Genomic DNA, 22,750 nt, shown 5'->3' with positions numbered 1-22,750 from the left:
CTAAGATAAGGCAATGCAGCTGAGCTGACCGTACCGGTTCTGGGCTGGGGGGTAGGAGTGTGGCCCGTTCTCCTTCCACAAACCCTCAGTTTGCCCGCCGTTTCCTTTGCTTTATTCCCAGCCGAAGCGGGCGGTGGCGGTGCCCTGGCGCGCTGCAATCCGTGGCTGAAGGCGACCCGTATAGGAGGGCGCGCGGCTGGGCGCCCGGGATTTGGGGGAAGGGGGTCGTGGAAGAGAGGAGGGGAAGCCGAAGCGGCAGCTCGAGAGTCCGCAGTCCGATTCCGGCAGGCAAGATGAGGGCAACGGTGAGCGGCGGCGGCGGCTGCCGGCTGGGCTGCGCAGCCCCGGGCGCCTGGCCGTCGTGCCTCAAGTTTCCCTCAGGAGGGCGGCCTTGCGGGCGCCGCCCCCGCCTCCTCCCTGACGCGGGCTGCGAAGGGATGCCCTGATGATGGAGCGCAGCGGAGTCGCGCTGCCCGTCTCGGCTTGGCGGCAGGGGAGGACAGGGCGCCCTCGCCGCAGGAAGACAGCACTGCGGGGACCGATGGGGCTCCCTGGAGAGCTGCTGCCTGCGCCCTAAGTTGGGCAGCGCGCGTAGCGTTTGCCAACGGAGAGGAGATGGCGAGTCGCCGCCGCCGCCGCCGCTGCCGCTGCCCAAGGCCGACGGCCGATGCTCCCGCCCTGGGCTGAGCTGCCCGCTCCGGTCCGGCTCGGCTCGGCGCCCCGCAGAGCTCGAGAGCTGCGTGGGCGGCTTCGCGTGGCCCCGCCGGCTTGTTCGGTGCGAGGGCGGCGAAGGGGCAGCGCGGCAGAGGGATGGGCTGCGCTCCCAGCATCCACGTCTCGCAGAGCGGCGTGATCTACTGCCGGGACTCGGACGAGTCCAATTCGCCGCATCAGACCACCACCATCTCGCAGGGAACGGCCGCCACCTTGCACGGGCTCTTCATCAAGACTGACGCGGCCGACTCCATCCCTTCGGTGCTCGCCTACCAGAGCCGCCAGCCGCCGCCGCCGCCGCCGAACTGCCCGGCCTATCCGCGCAGGGAGGTCGGCAGGAGCGGGGGGCACCACTGCTGTGGCGTCGAGGCAGAGACCCAGACCAGCCAGAGTAGCGTTAAGGTAAGGACTGAGCTGCAGGTCTCTTCCAGTGGCTGGAAGACTGGAGCAGCCTTCCTCAACCTGGTTCCTTCCAGATGTGTAGGACCAGACTCCCTACAACTATCATCATCCTTCCCTGATATAACTGGGTGTAGGTCTGTGACTATCATGGGGATAATGGAAGTTGTAGTCTCACACGTTAGGAGGCCACCAGGAGGGGAAGGTCAGAAGGTCATGAGATTGGGTTGAAGAGGAAGAACCTCATGATGAAGAAAAGGAAGAGCTTTTCTGGCCTTCCACCACCAAAGACCACCTTTTCAGGCAACAGTGACCCTTTGAAGAAGTTATGGCAATGGAGATTTCTAACTAAGACCTGGCCCTGTGGTCCAAATAGTAGTTATCTTAATGGGACTGTTATTCCACAGAAGAAAAACTGGTTGGGCAAACCTTTTCCCCACATTTCCTCTCCAGTACCCATTAGCTCCTAGTCAGGAGTTATCCATTTGGGATAACCAGCCAAGCCAGATGGTTTCACTAGAGGCTCACTCTGTGGGTACCTTTGCCAAGTTCACCACCATTCTCCCTTTCATAACTAAGACTAGTTTTCCCCCATCAAAGACTCTCCAGTTGTGTTCATCTGCAGCTTTTGTTTTCAACATGGACTCAAGATCCAACACATCTGGCTTCAGGTGGGGAAAGGCTGGTGTAAAAGCCACTTCAGTCCTAAAAAGGAACATGTTTTATAGGAAGTGAGGTTCAAATGAAGTGTGTTGAGCTGGTTGACTTGAAATTCTCTTTAGGCTGATTAGTGCAGCCTCTTCATCTGTTTCCCAGGAGATGCGCACTGAGAGCCACAAAGAGACAAGAGAACTAAAGAAAAGGTAGAGTCAGTAGCAGCTCTGTGTTTTGTCTCCTACATGATGCTGCTTTGACTATCAGGTGCAAAGCCTCCCATGCTCCATAGGAGGTGATAGGGAAGGAGCATGAAGTTGAAGAGCAGAAATGCTGCTGCAGATGCACATGGGATGCAGCAGTTGCCATGGCATCCAATGACTTACTTCTCCAGGTTTTTCCTCTCTGCTCAGGTACAAGCACATTGGCCAATGCACTCTTCTGTACACTGGCAGGTGGCAGTAATGTTGAAATTCAGAGTTAAAGTTCTGTGCATTCCGGGAACTTCACTGTATTTACCTTTATCAATCCATGTGCTTTATACACAAGAACGTATCCTAAATGTGTCTTTATCTTAACGTACATACGCTACTGTGGAATATGAGTTAAAACAGAACTGCCTTATGAAAGCACAAAGTAAATAAAATCTCCCTTGAGTCTCCCTCAACTCAGGGTGATCACATGGACAAGTCTATGTTATTTTCTTAACAACAATAGAGAATACATGAACTCATTTAAGTTTGTGCGGGGATAAAGGATGTGTGTCTAACTCCTCCCACCAATTAAATATTCTAGATAATCAACAGGCAGAGCATTCAGCATTCCTGAAAAACTGACAGGTGTGAGTAGTCAGTGCTCAGAGAATGCTTACAACACTGGGAATCCATGGGATTTGGCAGGATTGTTGCAGTGATTATAAAAGAAGTGGGGAATCTTGTGCCCTTAGCCATGCTGGCTGGCACCAATTGGAATTGCAGTTCAAAATATTTGGATTTTGTTGCCTTTCTCTTGGTTAGAGTATAGAACTTGCACACAGGGCCCCTGCCTGTTCATGAAGTTTTACTGCATAAACCTGGAGTGGTTATTGCCTCTAAGCCCATCTTTCTTCTATTCTGATGTTTAAATGGGGATAACCACTTGTTCATTTCTTAGAACTCTTTGGTGGAATGGTAAGATAGAATTTTAAGAAATAAGGGCAGAAGTCAGTCATTTATATGTCTCTTTGGAATTTCTAGCTATTGCATCTTCATGAAATGAAGGGTAATAGCATATTTTAAAATAGGTATTGGAATAGAACTGAAAGAAAGGGAAAAAAAGATGCCTAACAAAAGCCAGCATGGCAGATCACCATTCACTAGATGATCCTTAAAAGGTATACTGAGGACTGAAATAAGCTACCTGACCCACAGGCATACATACAGTATGGACCAAATACAAAATGAATATGGGGATAGAAATTTGGAGGTGCTCAGAACTACTTTTCTATAATATTTTGGTACTTTTTCTGAGTAGAATTACAGTGGTACCTCGGGTCACGAACGCTTCTGTTCACGACCAATTCGGTTCATGAACAGCACCGTTCGCAAACTTTTGCTTCCGTTCGCGAACTCCGCATTGGGTGATGAACACGACCCGTGGCCATTTTCTCTGCTGACACACGTGGTTGTGGCTTCCTGTAGGGAGGGGGACTCTCCCTCCAAACAATAACCGCCTCCCCACCCACCTTCCTGTCCTCCACGCCAGAAGTCGCCTCAAGCAAGGTTAGCGTTCTCTCTCTTCGTACTGTACTGTACTGTACTTTGTTTCATATTTTTGTGGTTTAAAAAGACAACAACATATGGTTCAGAACGGATTAACCGTATTTACACTGAACCTTATGGGAAAATTTGATTTGGGTTGCAACCAAAATAGGTCGGCGACCAAATTCGGAGGGGTCAGAACGGATTAACTGTATTTACATTGAACCTTATGGGAAAATTTGATTCAGGTCGCGACCAATTCGGGTCACGACCAGAGTCACGGAACGAATTAAGTTCGTGACCTGAGGTACCACTGTACTATATATTCTTAAACACTAATCCCAGTGTGCAGGAGTCGAGATTATATGCAACAAATCTAATTTCTATGGGGACAGTCCAAGACTATCATTAGTAAAGAGCGGGTTATGGCTGGGCTAGGGCAGCTTCTGATTGGGAGAGACAGCCTGTGAGCTCATAGTTTACATGTGATCTCCAGACCTTTCGCGGCCCTAAAATCCACTGGCTATGCAGCACTAAAATTTGGCAGTAAATGGTCAAATAATGGCAGCATGGATAAAGAGCTGGCTGATAGGTTTTGGATAAGCAGAAACATTAGATTCCCTTCTTCCTAGAAAAGAATACGCAAAAATAATTTTGACCACATAAAATAACAGCCTGCACTTAGCTACCCGGGGGGGGGGGGGGGGAATAAAGTGTGGTTCTCAGATACCATACCAAAAAGTTGCCTATTGGTATTGTAGACTTATGGGATTTCTTTGCACTGATTCCCTATAGAATTCTCTCCCAAGCAACAGAAGGTTGGTCCCATCTGTTCCTATTTTTTTTTTACAAGAGCTTAAAATATATATATATTTCTTTTAGCTATTAGCTGGCAGTTCTTGTTGCTATTAATATACAGTACATGCTATGTTATAATAGGCAGGTTCATTTATGTTCTGGATTTGGCTTATTTCAGCTAGTTTACTCTTAGGTTTGTTTGAACATTGATTTGCAGTTTGTATGGATATGTTGTTGATTTGTTTGGTAACAATTTCTTTTCTGTTTGGTAAGTTAAATAAGTTCTTTCAGAAGAAAGAATGGCCTATGTATGAATAAATAAATAAATACTGTAAATAAATGCCTTGGCAAGAATGGAGTTTCAATAGATGGCTAAGAAATACAATCAGTACGTAAATACATAGATGGAAACCATCTAAATCTAGTTAATAATGTTGCAACCTGATGCACGGAACTGTATCTGCGTATTTTCCCACTGTGCAAGTGAGTGGATAAAAGCATATGGCCCACCATTGGCAAGAACCCCTTGTATTCTACTACAAAGAAGTATGAGAGCGTATATTTCAGTACAGTACAACTAAGCATAAAAGTACTGATTACTGTAAGTGGATACAAACTCAGATGCATTGCAAAGTAGAAATTTGGGGGGAGATGGGCAGGGGACAAATTTAATAAATAAATAAAGTAGAAATGTCAAGTTGCAACTTTCTTTATTCTTCTGACATAATTTGTTAAGGTTTTTTTCCTCAACTACCACATTCTGCAGAAGTTCAAAGGAAAAGTGTTGCACCTCTTTTAAAAAGAATAACAAAATGCAAACACCCCCCTTCATATTCTGTTTTTCTCAACTCTGTCCATACTTAGAGATCGGTCACTTTGTAAAGAAACAGTAATTTCGTGGCTTATATTTGCAAGTTCAGTGCCATCTGTCTTCTGTGAGGTTCCTGCAAGTCAATCCATAATTATGTTAAAATGTGGTACTATCTGGGTACAGCCCTGTCAATCACGGAGGTATGCCAGTAGCCTTAGCCAGCACAGGCTCATTATAGTGTTTTATTATTCCTGTTTGATATACACCCATCTTTTACAGACAGGACAAATTAATGTTATGCTAAATGGGTGCATAACCCTCAAAAGTGAATGGGATTCTACTAGCCAGTTCCACAAACAGTATTAATATTTCTCCCGATTGTATCCACTGGATTAGTGAGTAATCTTTTGATGGCCAAGAGTACCACAGAATAAGAGGGCTGCGGTAGACAGGGCAATGAAGCCAATCCATACTGTGTATAAATGCACTTGTTGTGTTCTCTTCCTGGGATTTTGGAGAATCGTTTGTGGGGAGGTCATACTCCTGATTTCAAGCCATAGTTCTCAGAGGGAACTATGGAGGCCTCAAAAAAAAAGAAAGAGAGAGAGAGAGAGAGAAAGAGAGAGAGAGAGAGATTTGGGATACTGAAGATTACCAACCACTACTTTAGACGGTGCATTTTGCTTTCAAGATAATGCAGAAGACTTTCTGTGAAATTTCCATAAATAAGGCTTCTAGCAGAATTTAAGAGCTGTCAGTTATTTTCATTGTGAATATACCCAGCCATCAGTTATGTAACTTAAATTAGGAATGTACTCTTCTTGAGCGGAAAGGGGGACAGTTTTTTCCCTTCTGTTCTTATATTAAAGTCATTTATATAGCAATACAATTGGGTAAAGAGCAATCTGAAAATTGGCCCTGCTTTATTGTAATCTAAGATGAGCCAAGAAGAACATGCCATTTTATGCTAATGCATCCTCTTCTATAATAGCATCACAACTCAAATGAGATAATTTGATACAGCAAAAGATATTTCTTAAAGGATTTGTAAGTCTGGTTAATACTTCTTACTTGCAGAGTGAAGGGTTTTTTTTTGTTTTTGTTTTTCTTTTTAATATTGAAGAGGACTCAAAATGATACTTTGGAAATGACAGCTGAAAGGGAAAGAAAAATAAGTGAAACATGCAGCAGTCTGAATATGCTGGCTCAGTGCATTACAGCCATCTAAAAGCAGTGCGTGCAAGGCAGTATTTGATATCCAGGACTAAGATTTTTACAAAATTAAACTTACACATTGCATTCATGTTCAGAATGATGTGAAAAAATTTTAAGCCACTTCCAGAAGAACAGGCAAATAAGCCATCTTCCTCGCAAATTTAGGCTGGATTACTTAATACTGGCTACCAGGCACCCTCTCCCCATAATTATAATTAAGGTTTATGGAAGAACTAAGACTTTCTGTGCAATAGTGCTGCTCCTAGGATTGCACTGCTCTTTCACTGCAGCCACGTTTTTAAGTAGAAAGTTATTGTATGTTGGACAATGTCACCGTTCTCTAAAAGAGGGAAGGAATTATTGAGATTCTGTAGCCTTGAACTATGCAATACTTCCATTGACAATTGGAGACTCGCTTATGTGTCCTTGACTAACAGTTTTGTTGCTGCTACCATAATAATCTAATTGCAACCAATAATGTATTATGACTTTAGCTTGCTTTTTTATAGTGTTTATTTCATTGTACCATAGTATTGTATTGTGCTTACCTTTTTTGATAAACTAATTTTGTATTGTATATATGTGTGTTTATGTCTCTGTGTATGTGTGTATATCAGAAATGCCCAATGAGACTTTATAATAATACGGTTATAAAACTGTAGATGTATTGAATATTGTGGCATAATTTTTCAAGACCCAGAAGTATCCCCATTGGCAGCAAAAAATGGCATTCTGGATTATAATTTGGGGATTTTACTAGATATATAACTGGATGCAGAATATAATCCTGTGTAGTTACCTGGAACAAAGTTCTATTAAATGATTGATTGATTATGTACCATCAAGTTGGTGTCAACTCTTAGTGACCACATAGATAGACTTTCTCCAGGTTTCTTTGTTCCCAGCTTGACCCTTCAGGTCTCCCAATGGTACATTAATCACCGCTGTAATCAAATCCATCCATCTTGCTGCTGGTTATCCTCTTCTCTTTCCTTCCCCCTTTCCCAGCATTACAGATTTCTCTTGAGAGCTAAATCTTAGCATAATGTGTCCAAAATACAATAATCTGAACCTAGTGATTTGTGCCTCCAGTGAGAACTCTGGATTGATTTGTTCTATGATCCATTTATTTCTTGGCTATCCATGTATTCACAGGAATCTTCTCCAACCCAAAAGTTCAAAAGGGTCAATACTCTAACCCAACGTTTGCTTCCATAGAATGTCACAGGGAAAACCATTGCCTGCACAATTCTGCTCTTTGCAGGCATAGACACACCATGATATCCAAATACCTTTTCCAAGGCCTTCTTTAATACCACACCAAGTGCTAGTCTGTGGCATATTTCTGATGGTTCCTTTACTATTAATAGTCAATCCTAAAAGGCAAAAACTATCTACTACTTCCATATCTTCATTGTCAGTTCTAAGGTTGGTTGCTATGCCTGTTGTCATTACTGTAGTTTGGTTTTCTTTACATTTAATCTGAGTCCCATTTTTTCATAGCGCCCATTGATTTTCATTACTAGAACTTGCAGATCATTTACATTTTCAGCTATCAAAGTAGCATCATCAGCATAGTGCAGATATTATTGATATTTCATCCTCCAATTTTAAATCCACATGCATCATCTCCCAATCCAGTCTCCTTCAGTATATATTCAGCACGTAGATTGAATAAATAAGTAGTGAGTACTGTATACAACTTTGTCTTACTCCTTTGCTGACTGGAGCCTGTCCATTTCTCCATGTTCCATAAGGACTGTGGCTTCCTGTCCTGTGTTTAGGTTTTTCATGATCTGTTGAGCAAACTGAATTTTATTTCTAAGTAAATGTGCTAGCTTTAAAAAAAACCATATCCCGAAAAATTATGTTTGTTTTTAAGAGCTATGTGCATTTTTTGTTGGAATTATTCTTTAATGAATCAGTAGAGTGAAAAAAGATAGAGAAAAGCACTGAGATAATAGAGATCTAGTGCATCTGCTTTATGGTTTTCCTGATTTTAAAGAAAGAAAATCAATATTCCTTGTTCTGTTACAGAGAATATGTGGAAGAAAATCAAACATTTGACTGTTTGTAAAAATCAGAGGCTCATCTGCTTTCATGTCAGTTCTGTTCATGGTATGAAATAACTTAAAGCATCCATCACAAGTTGTTGCCCCTTCCACGGGTTGGATTACAGTTCCATTGGTGATGCTGATTTGGGGTAATGGGAGTAGTAATCCAGCAAATCTAAAATATACCAATTTGGGGTTGGGGATGGGCTCTAATGGAGAAAGTTTCTAGGTTTTCTTTCTCTAGAAACAGAATAATTATTTGGTCACCTGGTCCTCTGAGGAGACAAACACATAATTACTGCTTCATGTTGTGAAATAAACATATATGTTAAGACTTAAATAGCCATCCTTAAAGAGGTAGGAGGAGAAAATCTATCATCAAATCCAAAGACTTCTAATTTGCTACAGGCAGGTGTGTGTGTGTGGTGTGTGTGTTTGTGGGGGGACTTTTCTCTATACTCTGTTCCCCATCTTTTTTTCCTTTCTCCTACCATTATGATTAACGGAAGGGATTTAATTCTGCCAACTGCAGGGCTAAAATGGTTGAGGGCACCTGTTAGAGGTATGTCTGAGAATGAGAGGGATTCAGGATGCTTGATCAAAGGTTTTTTAGTATAATTCAGAAAAAGTAGGCTAGGATACCAGTCTTAATCATACCCATGTCACATGCAGCCTTCCCAATACTGTACTGTTTTTACTGGCACAAGTGCAGCCAAAGCCCATTTTCACTCCAGACACGCTTGGGCTATTTCATGTCAGCTAGGATCTCTAACTGGTATAAGCCAACATACTGTTGCCTGCATCCCACCAAGTAGGAGGTACATGCATTTACTGACACTCATGTTTAAATGTTAAAAAGGTAGAACAAAATGTCACATTGTTTTCATAGACAGTTTCCTGATACTCACCAACAGTTAATTTTACAACTTGTCCAGGAATAGATACAGGAGTTGTCCATATACAAAAATGGAAAAATCTAGTGTAGCCCCATATGTCATCTATCCCCCAGATGAAGCACTTTTTCCACTCATAAAAAAGCAAGGGAGGGAGAGAGTGGAGTCAGTAAGCAGAAACACTTAATTGAAGCTCTCTGCATTACAACATTTAGTTTAAGGGCCACTTTGTCTCCTATGTATCCACAATTTAGCAGTGAATATGGTTCATCATGAGGTACAAACCAGAAGCATCTACAGAGGCAGTTAAAAGGGGCAAATAATGACAGCAGCCCCTTCATGGGTCACTGCCTTGTCATGGCGAAAGGGCTTGTGTAACTCAGTTAAGCCATGAGCTATACCATGCAGGGCCACCCAAGACGGACAGGTCATGACAGAGAGTTCTGACAAAACATCCACCGGAGAAGGAAATGGCAACCCACTCCAGTATCCTTGCCAAGAAAACCCCATGGACAATGTCAAAAGGCTAAAAGATATGACACCGGAAGATGAGCCCCTCAGGTCAGAAGGTGTCCAGTATGCTACTGGGGAAGAGCGGAGGACAATTCCAAGTAGCTCCAGAAAGAGTGAAGCGGCTGGGCCAAAGCTGAAAGGACGTTCAGCTGTGGATGTATCTGGAAGCGAAAAGAAGGTCCGATGCTGTAAAGAACAATATTGTATAGGTACCTGGAATGTAAGATCTATGAACCAAGGCAAGCTGGATGTGGTCAAACATGAGATAACAAGATTGAACATCGACATCTTGGGAATCAGAGAATTAAAATGGACAAGAATGGGTGAATTTAATTCAGGTGACCATTATATCTACTACTGTGGGCAAGAAACCCTTAGAAGAAATAGAGTAGCACTCATAGTCAATAAGACAGTGGGAAAGGCAGTAATGGGGTACAACCTCAAAAACGACAGAATGATCTCAGTGCGAATCCAAGGCAAACCATTCAACATCACAGTAATCCAAGTCTATGCCCCAACCACTGATGCCGAAGAAGCTGAAGTTGACTGGTTCTACGAAGACCTACAACACCCTCTAGAACTAGCACCAAAAAAAGATGTCCTTTTTTAGCATCTGGAATGCTAAAGTAGGAAGTCAAGGAATAATCGGAATAACAGGCAAGTTTGGCCTTGGAGTACATAATGAAGCAGGGCAAAGGCTAATAGAGTTTTGTCAAGAGAACAAGCTGGTCATTGCAAACACTCTTTTCCAACAACACAAGAGACGACTCTACAGATGGACATCACCAGATGGTCAATACCAAAACCAGATTGATTATATACTTTGCAGCCAAAGATGGAGAAACTCTATACAGACAGCAAAAACAAGACCAGGAGCTGACTGTGGCTCAGATCATGAGCTGCTTACTGCAAAATTTAGGCTTAAATTGAAGAATGTAGGGAAAACCACTAGACCACTCAGGTATGACTTAGATCATTGGTTCTCAACGGGGGCGGTACTGCCCCCTGGGGGGCGGTGGGAGGATGCTGAGGGGCGGTGAACTTGTTTTGGGCAGTAGGGGGGCGGTGGGCATGTTTTGGGTGGTAGAGGGGTGATGAGCATGTTTTGGCATTCAAACTTAATTTTAAAACTCCCAAAAAAATTTATTAAATCGATTATCCAGTTTACACCATTTGTACCAGCAATAAAATGAACTTACATGATGGCTGCCCTCACGCACTTCTAAGAATGGTGAGACGAATTTGTATTCTAGGTAGGCTGACCTCAAAGAACTCGACACTATGATTCTTCTCCGATCCCAACCAGCACAGCGCATGCATCAGCTGTTTTCCTGCGCGATTAATTGCAGCGCGTGCGTCAGCTGTCTTCCCGCGCGATTAATCGCAGTGCGTGCGTTGAGCGTCCTTTCAATATGAATGTTTGATTTGACCCGTGTTTCTTGAGTTGCTTTTCATTCACTTAATTTCTGTTTTTTCCCCTCAGTTTCGATTTACTTTCATTGTTTATTTGGCCAGTCGGCTAGGTAAGTGTGCTTATTAGTTCTTTATTGTGGTCGTGAATTATTAATTTTGAGAAATAGTTATCTTTCCCTCATCATATTTTGCAGCCGCCAACGATGTCGATTAATAAAAAGAAGTGTCGTCAATACAGTCCACGTACTTGAAGTTCGGATTTGTTCGAATTAAATTACTTAAAATTTTTGCCTTTTATAATTCAGTAACTCCCCCCGCCCATACCCTAAATTACAGGATTTTCACAAAGGGTTGCGTTGAAAAATTTTCTGCTCCTTAGGGGGGGCGGCAGCTTCAAAAAGGTTGCGAATCACTGACTTAGATCATATTCCATGTGAGTACACAGTGAAGGTGATGAATAGATTTCAGGGATTAGATTTGGTAGACAGAGTGCCTGAAGAACTATGGACGGAGGTCCATAACATTGTACAGGAGGCAGCAACTAAAACCATCCCAAAGAAAAAGAAATGCAAGAAAGCAAAATGGCTGCCTGATGAGGCTTTACAAATAGCTGTGGAAAGAAGGAATGTGAAAAGCAAGGGTGAAAGGGAAAGATATAGGCAACTGAATGCAGATTTCCAGAGAATAGCAAGGAGAGATAAAAAGGCCTTCTTAAATGAACAATGCAAAGAAATCGAGGAAAACAATAGAATGGGGAAGACTAGAGATCTCCAGAAAAGACTAGAGTTCCAGAAAAAATCTACTTCTGTTTCATTGACTGTACAAAAGCGTTTGATTGTGTGGATCACAACAAACTGTGGCAAATTCTTAAAGAGATGGGGGTACCAGACTACCTTACCTGTCTCCTGAGAAATCTGTATGTGGGCCAAGAAGCAACAGTTAGAACCAGTCACGGAACAACTGATTGGTTCAAAATAGGGAAAGGAGTACGACAAGGCTGTATACTGTCACCCTGCTTATTTAACTTATATGCAGAGTGCATCATGAGAAATGCCGGGCTGGAAGAATCACAAGCCGGAATTAAGATTGCAGGGAGAAACATCAACAACTTCAGATATGCAGACGATACCACCCTAATGGCAGAAAGTGAAGAAGAACTAAAGAGCCTCTTGTGAGGGTAAAAGAGGAGAGTGCAAAAGCTGGTTTGAAACTCAACATTAAAAAAACTAAGATCATGGCATCTGAACCCATCAATTCCTGGCAAATAGAAGGGGTAGAAATGGAAGCAGTAACAGACTTCATTTATTTGGGCTCCAAGATCACTGCAGACAGAGACTGCAGCCATGAAATTAAGAGACGCTTGCTCCTTGGAAGGAAAGCTATGGCAAACCTAGACAGCATATTAAAAAGCAGAGACATCACCTTGCCGACAAAGATCCGCATAATCAAAGCTATGGTTTTCCCAGTAGTAATGTATGGCTGTGAGAGCTGGACCATAAAGAAGGCTGAGCGCCGAAGAATTGATGCCTTTGAACTGTGGTGCTGGAGAAGACTCTTAAAAGTCCCCTGGACTGTTAGGAGGTCAAACCAGTTAATCTTAAAGGAAATCAACCCTGACTGCTCATTGGAAGGATTGATACTGAAGCTCAAGCTCAAATACTTTGGTCACCTAATGTGAAGAGAGGACTCTTTGGAAAAGACCCTGATGCTGGGAAAGATTGGAGGCAAAAGGAGAAGAGGACGGCAGAGGATGAGATGGTTAGATAGCATTACTGAAGCAATAAGCATGAAACTGAGCCAACTCAGGGAGGCAGTGAAGGACAGGAATGCCTGGCGCGATATGGTTCATGGGGTCACGAAGAGTCGGACACGACTTAACGACTGAACAACAATGACAGCAGCATTGTATCATTGCAATGCAAGCTCTGCCCTTTCTTAAGTGCATTGTGACATTGCATGGCTGTATGAAAGGGGCAGAAGTTGCATTGGGAAAGCACAATGCTGTATGATCAAGCAGTGAGTGTGCACTCTGGGACCTGTCCATCAAACAGTGTCATCTTATGGGACCAAGGAGGTGCTCCTTTTCATTTGCAGCATCGCCTTCTGGAATGATATCCCCCCAGAGATTTGTGTGGGTTCCACCCTTTTAACATTCTAAAAATTACTAATAACCTCACTTTTCTCCCAGGCCTTGGAATAGGATAGTTGTGGAGCCCCTTTTAGTTTAGCTTAGTTTAGTACTTTTGATTGACCATGTTCTCTTTTAATGCAGTGTTTCTTTTCTTTTATTTGTAAGCCAGCCAGTTAGTTGGCCTCAGAATTGGAATAAATAAGTGCTGCTTTCATCGTTTTGATGGGAGCCTCACATTCTGTGGTTACCTCTCACCAAAGCAGTATCATTTACACATAAAGAGGGAAGCTTCCAATTTTGCAGAACCAGAAAAGCTTAAAGGGGAGGATCCCAAAATAGCCAGTGAGGGCAGAATGTATTCAGTGGCTGTGGAGGTAGAATTTTGAGCATTGTGAAATGGAAAATTGGATGGGAATCGAGAATGGGATGGAGGGTTATGGAGGAAGGCATGACTAACTGATCAAAACAGTGAAAGGTACAATTCCAACGATAGTGGATTGGGAACTTAAACTTAGAAAATGCACAGCAATGGCAAAATTTTCAGCGAATATTCACAAGAGAAGTTTAACCAAACTCAAGCAAGAATGGTTCCCATATAGACAATAGATTACACAGCACAGCAAATACACTTACCATACAGTATGGCTTCTAAGGGGATCTAAATGCTTATAAACAATGCAAATCGGTAGAAGCACAAAAAGGGGGATGTTGGAAACCAAATAACCTTTTAAAAAACTTTTTATTTTTCTTTTTGTTGTCGTTTATTTGTTTTTGTTTCCTTCTCCTTTTTACTTTTAATATGCAGAAACAGTAATAAGTAACAATTCAATGGAAACCTTAGTATTAAGTATTAAGCTTAAGAGAGAACCCTTTATTATATAACAAATAATTTAAAGTATTTTGCAATTGTCTATTAATGCCACATTTAGCTTTAGAGGTAAAATTTAAACAACCTTAGGCTTATCGATATTAACATTTTAGAAATCATAGTTAATACTTCTGATATACACTTCTTTTTCTTTTTATCCTTAAAGGTTTAAGTTATCTAAACATTAGAGTGCTAATAATCTCCAGTCAACATTGTATGAATGCCACTGTACCCAAATAAAAAACAAAACAAAACAGTGAATAGGAATATTCCATACAGTAACATTTTGCAGTAGGAACTACAGATAGGGGAGACTAGTAAATAAAGAAAATAAATTTGAGCACGTGTTTGCCACTCAGCTCAAGTCAGTTCTGTATGAATTATTCCACTTACGTTTACACCTTAATCACAGCAAACAGGTCTGTGAGATACAGTGCCGTACAGAGTGTGACATCCTTCTCAGCCACAGAACCTTTTCTCACCAGCTACATTGAAATGCCTGCATTTCTTGCTTCTTTCTGCAGGGCAATGACCCTCCACTTGCCTCAGAATTCTTACAGCATGGCCAAAGGGAGTTGTGGTCCCAACTAGAGAACCCATTTCAAGAAGTGGGATTGTTGTTCTCATCAATGTGCTAGTTATATAATGAATAATATGAAAAAAGGAAGAATGTTGGGAATGGGAAGGCCTGGACAAGAAGTTTTAGGAATCATCCATTCTCTTACATCAGGTTGCTGTAAAACAGATCACAAGAAGCCAGAATGCAAGAACTTCAACTGCTGTATCTCCAGTCTAATATATGCAAGTAGAATATGGTTTTTGCTTCTTTGGACCATAACAGGCTTAATGTACTCACAAATCTAAATTCCAGAAGTATTTTAAACAATTACTGTATCACAAAGACAATTGTATCTTAGTTTCTGGCTCCAAAACAGCCATAGGAATTGGTTTTAGAAAAGTATTTTGAGAGAAAGTATGAAAAGTAGAATAGCCTCATTTCTAATGAGAAAAAGATACATTTTAGCTATGGATGACTGATGCAACTGGAAGGTGTTAAAGTGGCTAGATGAAGGAATACAAATATAGTAAAATGTGTGGTTGTGGAATAAAATAATGTTGCATAGAGTTCAAGGTAAACTATCTGATTATCCAGTTAGGAATCCAGCTATACTCAGACCAGACTTACAACATAAGGACTGATGATTATTCTCTCCCCTCTTTCCAAATTATAGAATCATAGAAGTGGAGAGCTGGAAGGGACCAAGAGGTTATCTAAGCCAATGTGCAGAAAAACCAATTAAACCATTCTCAATAGATGGCTGCCTAGGCTCTTCTTAAAACCTCCAGAATGAGGAGCCCGCAATCTGTTTAGGCAGACTGTTCCATTCTTACCATCAGGAAGTTTTTCTTTACATTTTACTGAAATTTAGATAGCTGCAACTTGTACCCTTTATTTCTGGTCTTCGTTTCTCTGGCCATGGAAAATAGTCCTTGACCATCTTCCATGTGGCTTCCCTTTATCTATGTGGACACAGCTATCATTTCTCCCCTTAGTCTTCTTTTCTCCAGACTGAACATCCCAAGTTCCTTAAGTCTGGGTTCACAAGACATGTCAAGTCTCTGTATCATCTTTGTTGCTTTCCTCTGAACCCTCTCTAACTTGGCATACTAAAATCCATTTTGCACTGTAGCCAGGACAGATTTATGCTTCTTTATAGCATGGGAAATCATGGACGTAGATTTCTAAACCGTTTAAAACTATAATTTTACTAAATGGTTTTAGATGCCTTTATTTTTATTTTTATTTTATTTATTTAACTTGTCCCCGCCCATCTCCCCACAATGGGGGACTCTGGGCGGCTTACAACACACTAAAAACATAAATACAATTAAAAGTTATAAAAACCAAGCATTAAAAAATAAAAAAAATAAAAAATCCAAGAGGCCGATGGGGGCCACACCAAGCCACTAAGGGGCCAGCCAACCCCATTTCTGATATCCTCCCTCCCTGCCCCAGCCATATGGCAGAGCCAGGTCTTCAAATCCCTCCGAAAGGCTGGAGTGAGGGGGCCTGTCTCACCTCCGGGGGCAAGATGTTCCAGAGGGCGGGGGCCACAGCAGAGAAGGCCTGCCTTCTGGATCCCGCTAAATGAAGTTCTTTTACCCCGGGGATCCGAAGCATGCCCTCTCTGTGAGATCGGGTGGGACGGGTTGAGATCGTGGGGGCGAGGCGGTCCTTCAGGTAGCCTGGCCCCATGCCATGTAGGGCTTTAAAGGTGATAACCAACACCTTGAATTGGACCCAGAAGCAAACCGGTACCCAATGCAGCTCACGGAGCAAAGGTGTTATATGGGTCCTTCTTCGGGCCCCCAAAAATTGCTCGCGCGGCCGCATTCTGGACCAGCTGGAGCTTCCGGATATTCTTCAAGGGTAGTCCCATGTAGAGCGCATTGCAGTAGTCTATCTGGGAGATAACGAGGGCATGAGTGACTGTTCGTAGGGCCTTTGCTCTAACAAAGGATTACAATCATTGCACAGAATTATAATGCAATAATGAAAAAAATAGCTGAAAGGATACTTTGTTAACATTCTACTACACATATTTAAATGTGTTCCTCATATTACTCTGCTAATTATTACACTTGTACTACACTTGTACTACAGAAAGATAATTTTCCATATTTCTTTCCTAATGCATGTGCTATTGTATGGACTGCTCATTTTATCATATTCTGACATGATGTATAAAATATGAAGATTTTGTTTAGTCGTTGTGTCCGACTCTTCTGACCCCATGAACCATATTGCGCCAGGCCTTCCTGTCCTTCACTGCCTCCCTGAGTTTGCTCAGTTTCATGCTCGATATGAAGATTAGAATTGTAGGAATACAGCCCTGGCATTAATACAAATTAATGGAAAATGCACAACTGCAGCAAACTAGTAGTAACGAACTGATAATTATTAAAGATTAGAGGTCTATGAGTGAAAACAAATTATATCTGTAGGGTATAAATTAAGCAAAGTTAAGCACTTTAAACTCCCTTTTATTTCACTAGGCAAACTCAGCATATAAAAAGACAATTCAGCATATAAAATTCAACATATAATAAGTCACCCTCTGGGGGAGATGGGTGGCATATAAATTTAATAAATAAAATAAATATAGCTGAAGTTTCTGGTTGAAAATAAAAGGAAATTAAACTTACTTAATTTTGATTGCATCTGGCTATTAATATTTGTACTTGATGTGGTTCTATAATATTGTCTCATGGAAAAGAAACTGTTCTTATTTACCAGTTGTATGTGGTAGGATACCTGAATGATAAGGAAATGACTTCTAGATCTTAACATTAACTTATTTTATCATATAAATATTAATTGACTATTAAAATTGCTTAATTCTCATTTTGGACATAGAGAAAATGTTCGGCAGAACTGGAAATGTAATTTACTTTCTTAGGACAATTTTTAATATGGGAATAAGCTAAATGCAAATAAAAGACTAGAAACTATAGCCATGGAAGAATTCCAGAAAAAATTGCTTTCCATAGAAACATCAACAGGAAAAAAAAAAATCTTTGATTTGCAGTCTCTTAACTTGCTCCCATCCAGACAGGATGGATATTTTGCTAGAGCAGTAAGATAATTGTTTCAGCACTTATCCAACCACATCTGGATCTGGAAGATGTAGCAACAGGGCCCAGCTCAGCAGCTTAAAAGAATCTCCATAGAAAACTCTAAGGGGCAGACTCTGGCAGACATAAGGGGAGGTTGATCTGTCCCTACGTTAGAGGAGTTCTGCTATAGAAACAGTCCAAGTTATATAAAAAAAACTGAGCAGGTACACAGGACATAAATACCAGAGACAATAAAGCTTAAAGAGCAACTCAAATAGGTGAAAGATCAAACATAGTACTTAGTTAACATTATTTTTCTAGAGAATAGACTAGTTGGAGTGGAATCTTGACCTTCTTACCTACCTGCCCTTCCCCCACTGTCACTTTCTTGGTCCTTTCCTACCCATTTACTACAGTAGATAAGAAGCGTTGGATTAATTTAGTACTTGGATAGGAGACCATCAGGAGATTTCCTGTACTGTAAACTACAGTAGATTGGGAAATAATTTAAAAAATCTTCCCTTCCAAAAGGAAAAGGCAAACTGCTTCTATAATTTTGCCAGGAAAATCACACAGATGTCTCCCTTTGCCACCAGGAGCTGAACTGAACTCAAGGGTGTTGTTATCTTTACCTTTAGTAAGATAATCAGATAAAGGTTTAGGAGACACAATTAAAAGACCAAATCAGAAATGTCAGATGAAATGAGCAGTAAATTCAGCAATAAGTTTATTTTTTCCAAGTTTATTTATGCCCAATTTGGATTTGTATGCATTTAGATTTGACATATATAAATCAGTAATGATGGATTTTTTTTTCTTTCACAGGAGATGATAGCATGTGTTCATAATGGCCTACTGTTTTACCCAAGGGAAATACACAAATCCTGTTCAGAATACGTTTTTTTAGTCCCTATAGTAAAAAATACAAATTCAGTCATATTAGTAACTTATTTCACCATAATAAGTCTAGGGATTATTATAATAATGCATTTCTAGTAAGTCTTGTTTTAGTTCAATGGTACAGCCCTATCATTATGTTATTTCTTTCTGTCATTTCATTCCACATATCAAAAAAAGCATATTAGTTCCATTAAAACTGTCTTACTGAGAAAGCCTGCTATTTCAGGGTTTGGCTTAAATTGCTAACAATTTTGTTCCAGTGTTCTTTGCCTGATTCTAAGGAGGCTTTGGAAATGCGGACAGAGGCTTTAGCACAAAGAAATGGGGGTAACATATAGTGCTACAAATAATAGAAAGAAAAAGAAAATGAAATGTTCATTAAATGCTGGGACATTATGGGTGGCTTCTTCTCTGTTGTACTCCCTCCTCCCCCGAAAATTAGGGTGGATTAGTAATCAAGCAATGAGCCAAAAGCTCTTTATGTAATTAGCCACATTGTGGTGAAAATACTCCCATGAACTGGTTCCATTTTAGTCATGTGAAGATTAGAATGTGTGGCTGGGAACATTGGAAGCCATCTTATGCTGATTGCCTGTCTAGATTAATGGCACATACTATGGCTATGCAGAGCCTTGGAAAAACATCAACGCAATGTGTAGGAATGGGTATGAAGCACCTCTTTTTGAATAATGAAAGCGCTTATTTCACTGGAAGTTGTAAGCCTGCAGATGTATCTTGGGCTGAATTCTCTGCTTTTCTCTCAGAAGAGGAATCCCCCAAGGAGAGTGTGACATGAGAGGATAGTGCCAAAAATAGAATACTCAACTCAAGGATAATCATTCTGCAGGCATGCAGTACGTGGTCCCAGAAGCTGTCAGCTGAAATGATACCTCAGTACCCCAGAGGTTAACTGAGCCTTTAATCCTTGCTGACGTCATCCAATGTCCTTTTGTTCCTGTCAGGGTAGCCATTAGGGAGAATAAAAGAGCTTCCTCAGGCAGCAAATATCAGAAAAGTGTCTTTAACACCATCATTGCTCTCAGCTTTGGAGGAGAATGGTCTTGTATTGTCAGTGATGAAGTAAAGCTGCTCTTTAACAACATACCTCTTTGACTATTAAAACTGGAATGTCATCTCTTCATTACACAGCATCCACTGTCACATCTAGTTTGGCTCTTAGAAATTTGCACAATGGCATGGCAATGAAGGAGAAATATTGGTGAACCTCATTACGAGTACTGTCACGAATAATATAGGCTATGTACTCCTGACGAGTCATGCAACATTATTCAATACCGCAATCACATTAGAGCAAGATGTCTAGTTTCCCTGGTACTGTAGAAAAGTGGAGTGTTTCCCGTGTCCAGCAGATTGTAGCCTTGAAGAAAAATACATGTTGCTTCCAACAAATCAGTAAGAACTATGCCGCTATTGCTATGAAAATGATTCTGCCAGTCATAAGACAGCTATATTCCATAAGCTAGTCCTGTAATGTTTTAAAGTCCCTGCATAGAAAAGACAAAAACTCTTAACCAGTTAGGAAAATGAAGAAATGCTTTGCTATTCACTGTGTGTCATTAGCTTCTAAATGCTTTCACATTTCTTTGTTCTAAGTTCTTTAAGCAGGAATGGATGAATCAGTAGCATGGATTGGTGCTCACGCACGGGGAAGAAGGGAAGTCATGATACCGTTCAGCTAGGTATTAGGAGCAGATCATTGGATAGCTAAACAGAAACTTTAGAATTGCCTTAGCCTGAGGTCAGATAATTGATCTTCTATTCCACTACTATCAACAGTGATGAGCAGCATCTTTCTAGGATGCCAGGCAGGAGTTTTTCCTCTTTCTGGAAGATGGCAGGGACTTGGGACTTTGTGCTCGGTAACATGTACCCTGCCACAGTTGTTTGCAGGGGTGGGCAGGAGGAGGCAGATGACAAAACAAGTATCATGACATTACAATGCAAGTTCTGCTCTTTTTGTATGTGCGTGGTAGTGTTGCACAAGGGTGTGCAAGGGATGGTGCTTGCACCACAACATTCTGATCCTTGTTTTGTCATTCTGAGATGCGTGAAAGAAACAAAAAAGATTAGAGTACAAATCTAAGAAATAAAGCAAGACTTCTTTAAAGGGTAACTAGATTAGGGCTACCAGATCTGAGTGGTAGAAATCCAGGCAACCACTAAATGGCAGGAAAGAATGAGAGACTTCTGTTTCTTTGCCATCTAGTGTTTGTCCAGATTTTACCACCCAGATCTGCTAGCCTTAAATAAGATAGTAAGGAGCCAGTTTGGTGTAATGGTTAAGGCATTGGACTAGGATCCAGAAGACTATGAACTCTAGTCCTGCCTTAGGCACAAAGCCAGCTGGGTGACCCTCTCTCTCACCCTAGGAAGGAGGCAATGCCAAACCACTTCCAAAAAACCTTGCCAAGAAAACTGCAGGGACTAGTCCAGGCAGCTGCCAGAAGCCAAAAGCTGACTTGAAGGCACCAAAAAAACACAAAAAAACAAAAACCCCATAAGGGAGTAGTTGGAACTAGGTGTTGAAATGTGGGCTTTTTAAAAAGGAAGAAGTATTTAACTGGTGTGCTTACATATGCAGACTTTATTTCTTGTTCATAGGAATCATATTCTGCTGTACAGAGATAGAAAGTATCTCAAGAAGGAGAACTCCTGCTGGGCTACCTTATACAGCACAAATTATTATGAAATAATGTCTGTTTAGCTACAGCCTTTTCCACATTGATATGCTTGGATACCACTCCCGTCACCCCAACCAGCATAAAAACTATAAAGTTGCATTTAAAATAACTACCTTAAAAGGCATGCAACATATTGAGAATAGATGTTTGGAGTACTTTTTCTGAAGCTTTACCTGTTTTTTAAAATCTCAGATAAGTCAGTAAAGTCTGTCTTTAAAGGAAAAGCTGGCACAGGAATCTTCCAATAATACTGATTTAACTGGCTGGGCAAAAATTAGCATGAATTTGGCACCATGACAACTTTATATCACTCCTCTATGCAGTGCAGTCACAGCTTTCGTGAGCTGCAGTTAATGTTAATGCTTAGCTACACATTACTGACAGTGTTAATGAAATGTATGTAAGTTCTGCATTGTGCTTATGGTGTAACTCAGTGTGAGAGCTTGAGTTGGGCTAATTGAGTAGCCTATTAATATTGGAATAAACAAGCAATTTAGTTTATGTTGGATTCCACTAAGGAAGCTGAAATGAGGCAGATCATAGATCAGGAAAACATGGAATTTCATGTTAAGCATTAATTCTTGATGTGTCTTTCTGAGGAGCTGTTTTTGGAAGTGTTCTAAACAATGGAACACTTATCCCGATAAAAAGTGGAAAGGTGTCTGCATAATAAGACCAATTATAATATTCACAAGCATTTTTCAAATTTTCTTCACTAAAATTTCATTTTTTCTTGACAAGCAGAATTTGCTCAGGTGAGCTATGCTGAAGGAGTGGATCGGGTGAATGTGGGCTTTTTAAAAAGGAGGAAATATTTAATCTTGCAACAGGGATTTATGCCCTTATCACAGTGCCGTGACTAATGCAGCATGCTTTACTTGGGGCTGCCTTTGAAGAACGCCTGGAAGCTAAGGTTGGTCCAGTAATGCACCCACTCAGTTTCTGGCCAGTGACAGCTGCTACAGTCATATCATACCTCTTTAGTAGATGTTGCACCAGTTACTAGTAGGTTTCTGATTGCAATTAAAAGTGCTGGTTAACCTATAAAGCCCTACATGGTTTGACTCCTGGATACTTTAGGGACTGTCTTCTTCAGGTAGAATCTACCTATCTGGCGTGATGTATATGGGAGGGCAAGCTTTGGGCTTCTTGCCTAAGAGAGGCAGTGCCTGGTGATGAACCCTCTCAATTGTTCCTTCTTTAGCCGTGGAAGAGTCCCCTGCCCCCAAGGCTAGACAATGTTTTAAGAGGATGTTAAAAACGAATACGTTCTGTCAAATATTTGAGGGTGATGGGCCCATCAGAATTTGGGCTGTGGATTAGCTGCA

The 22,750-nt window shown here is 41.2% G+C and overlaps 1 protein-coding gene across 1 annotated transcript in view; it reads left to right on the top strand.

Moving 5' to 3' along the window:
• The first annotated feature begins 433 nt into the window (after positions 1-433).
• PDE8B (phosphodiesterase 8B) overlaps positions 434-22,750 on the top strand; it is a 58,739-nt gene continuing 36,422 nt past the window's right edge. Inside the window, exon 1 of the mRNA XM_088129810.1 lies at positions 434-1,116. Within this exon, the coding sequence (XP_087985936.1) occupies positions 811-1,116 (306 nt within the window). The 5' untranslated portion in view covers positions 434-810. The remainder of the gene's footprint in view (positions 1,117-22,750) is intronic.

This window comes from Python bivittatus, unplaced genomic scaffold, assembly GCF_059951505.1.
Source record: "Python bivittatus isolate LINGU-HERP-01145 unplaced genomic scaffold, Pbiv_v1 ctg000850_np1212, whole genome shotgun sequence".
In the NCBI taxonomy this organism is placed as follows: domain Eukaryota; kingdom Metazoa; phylum Chordata; class Lepidosauria; order Squamata; family Pythonidae; genus Python; species Python bivittatus.
The sequence above is the reverse complement of the archived record's forward strand: the minus strand, read 5'-3'. Positions and strand labels throughout refer to the sequence as shown.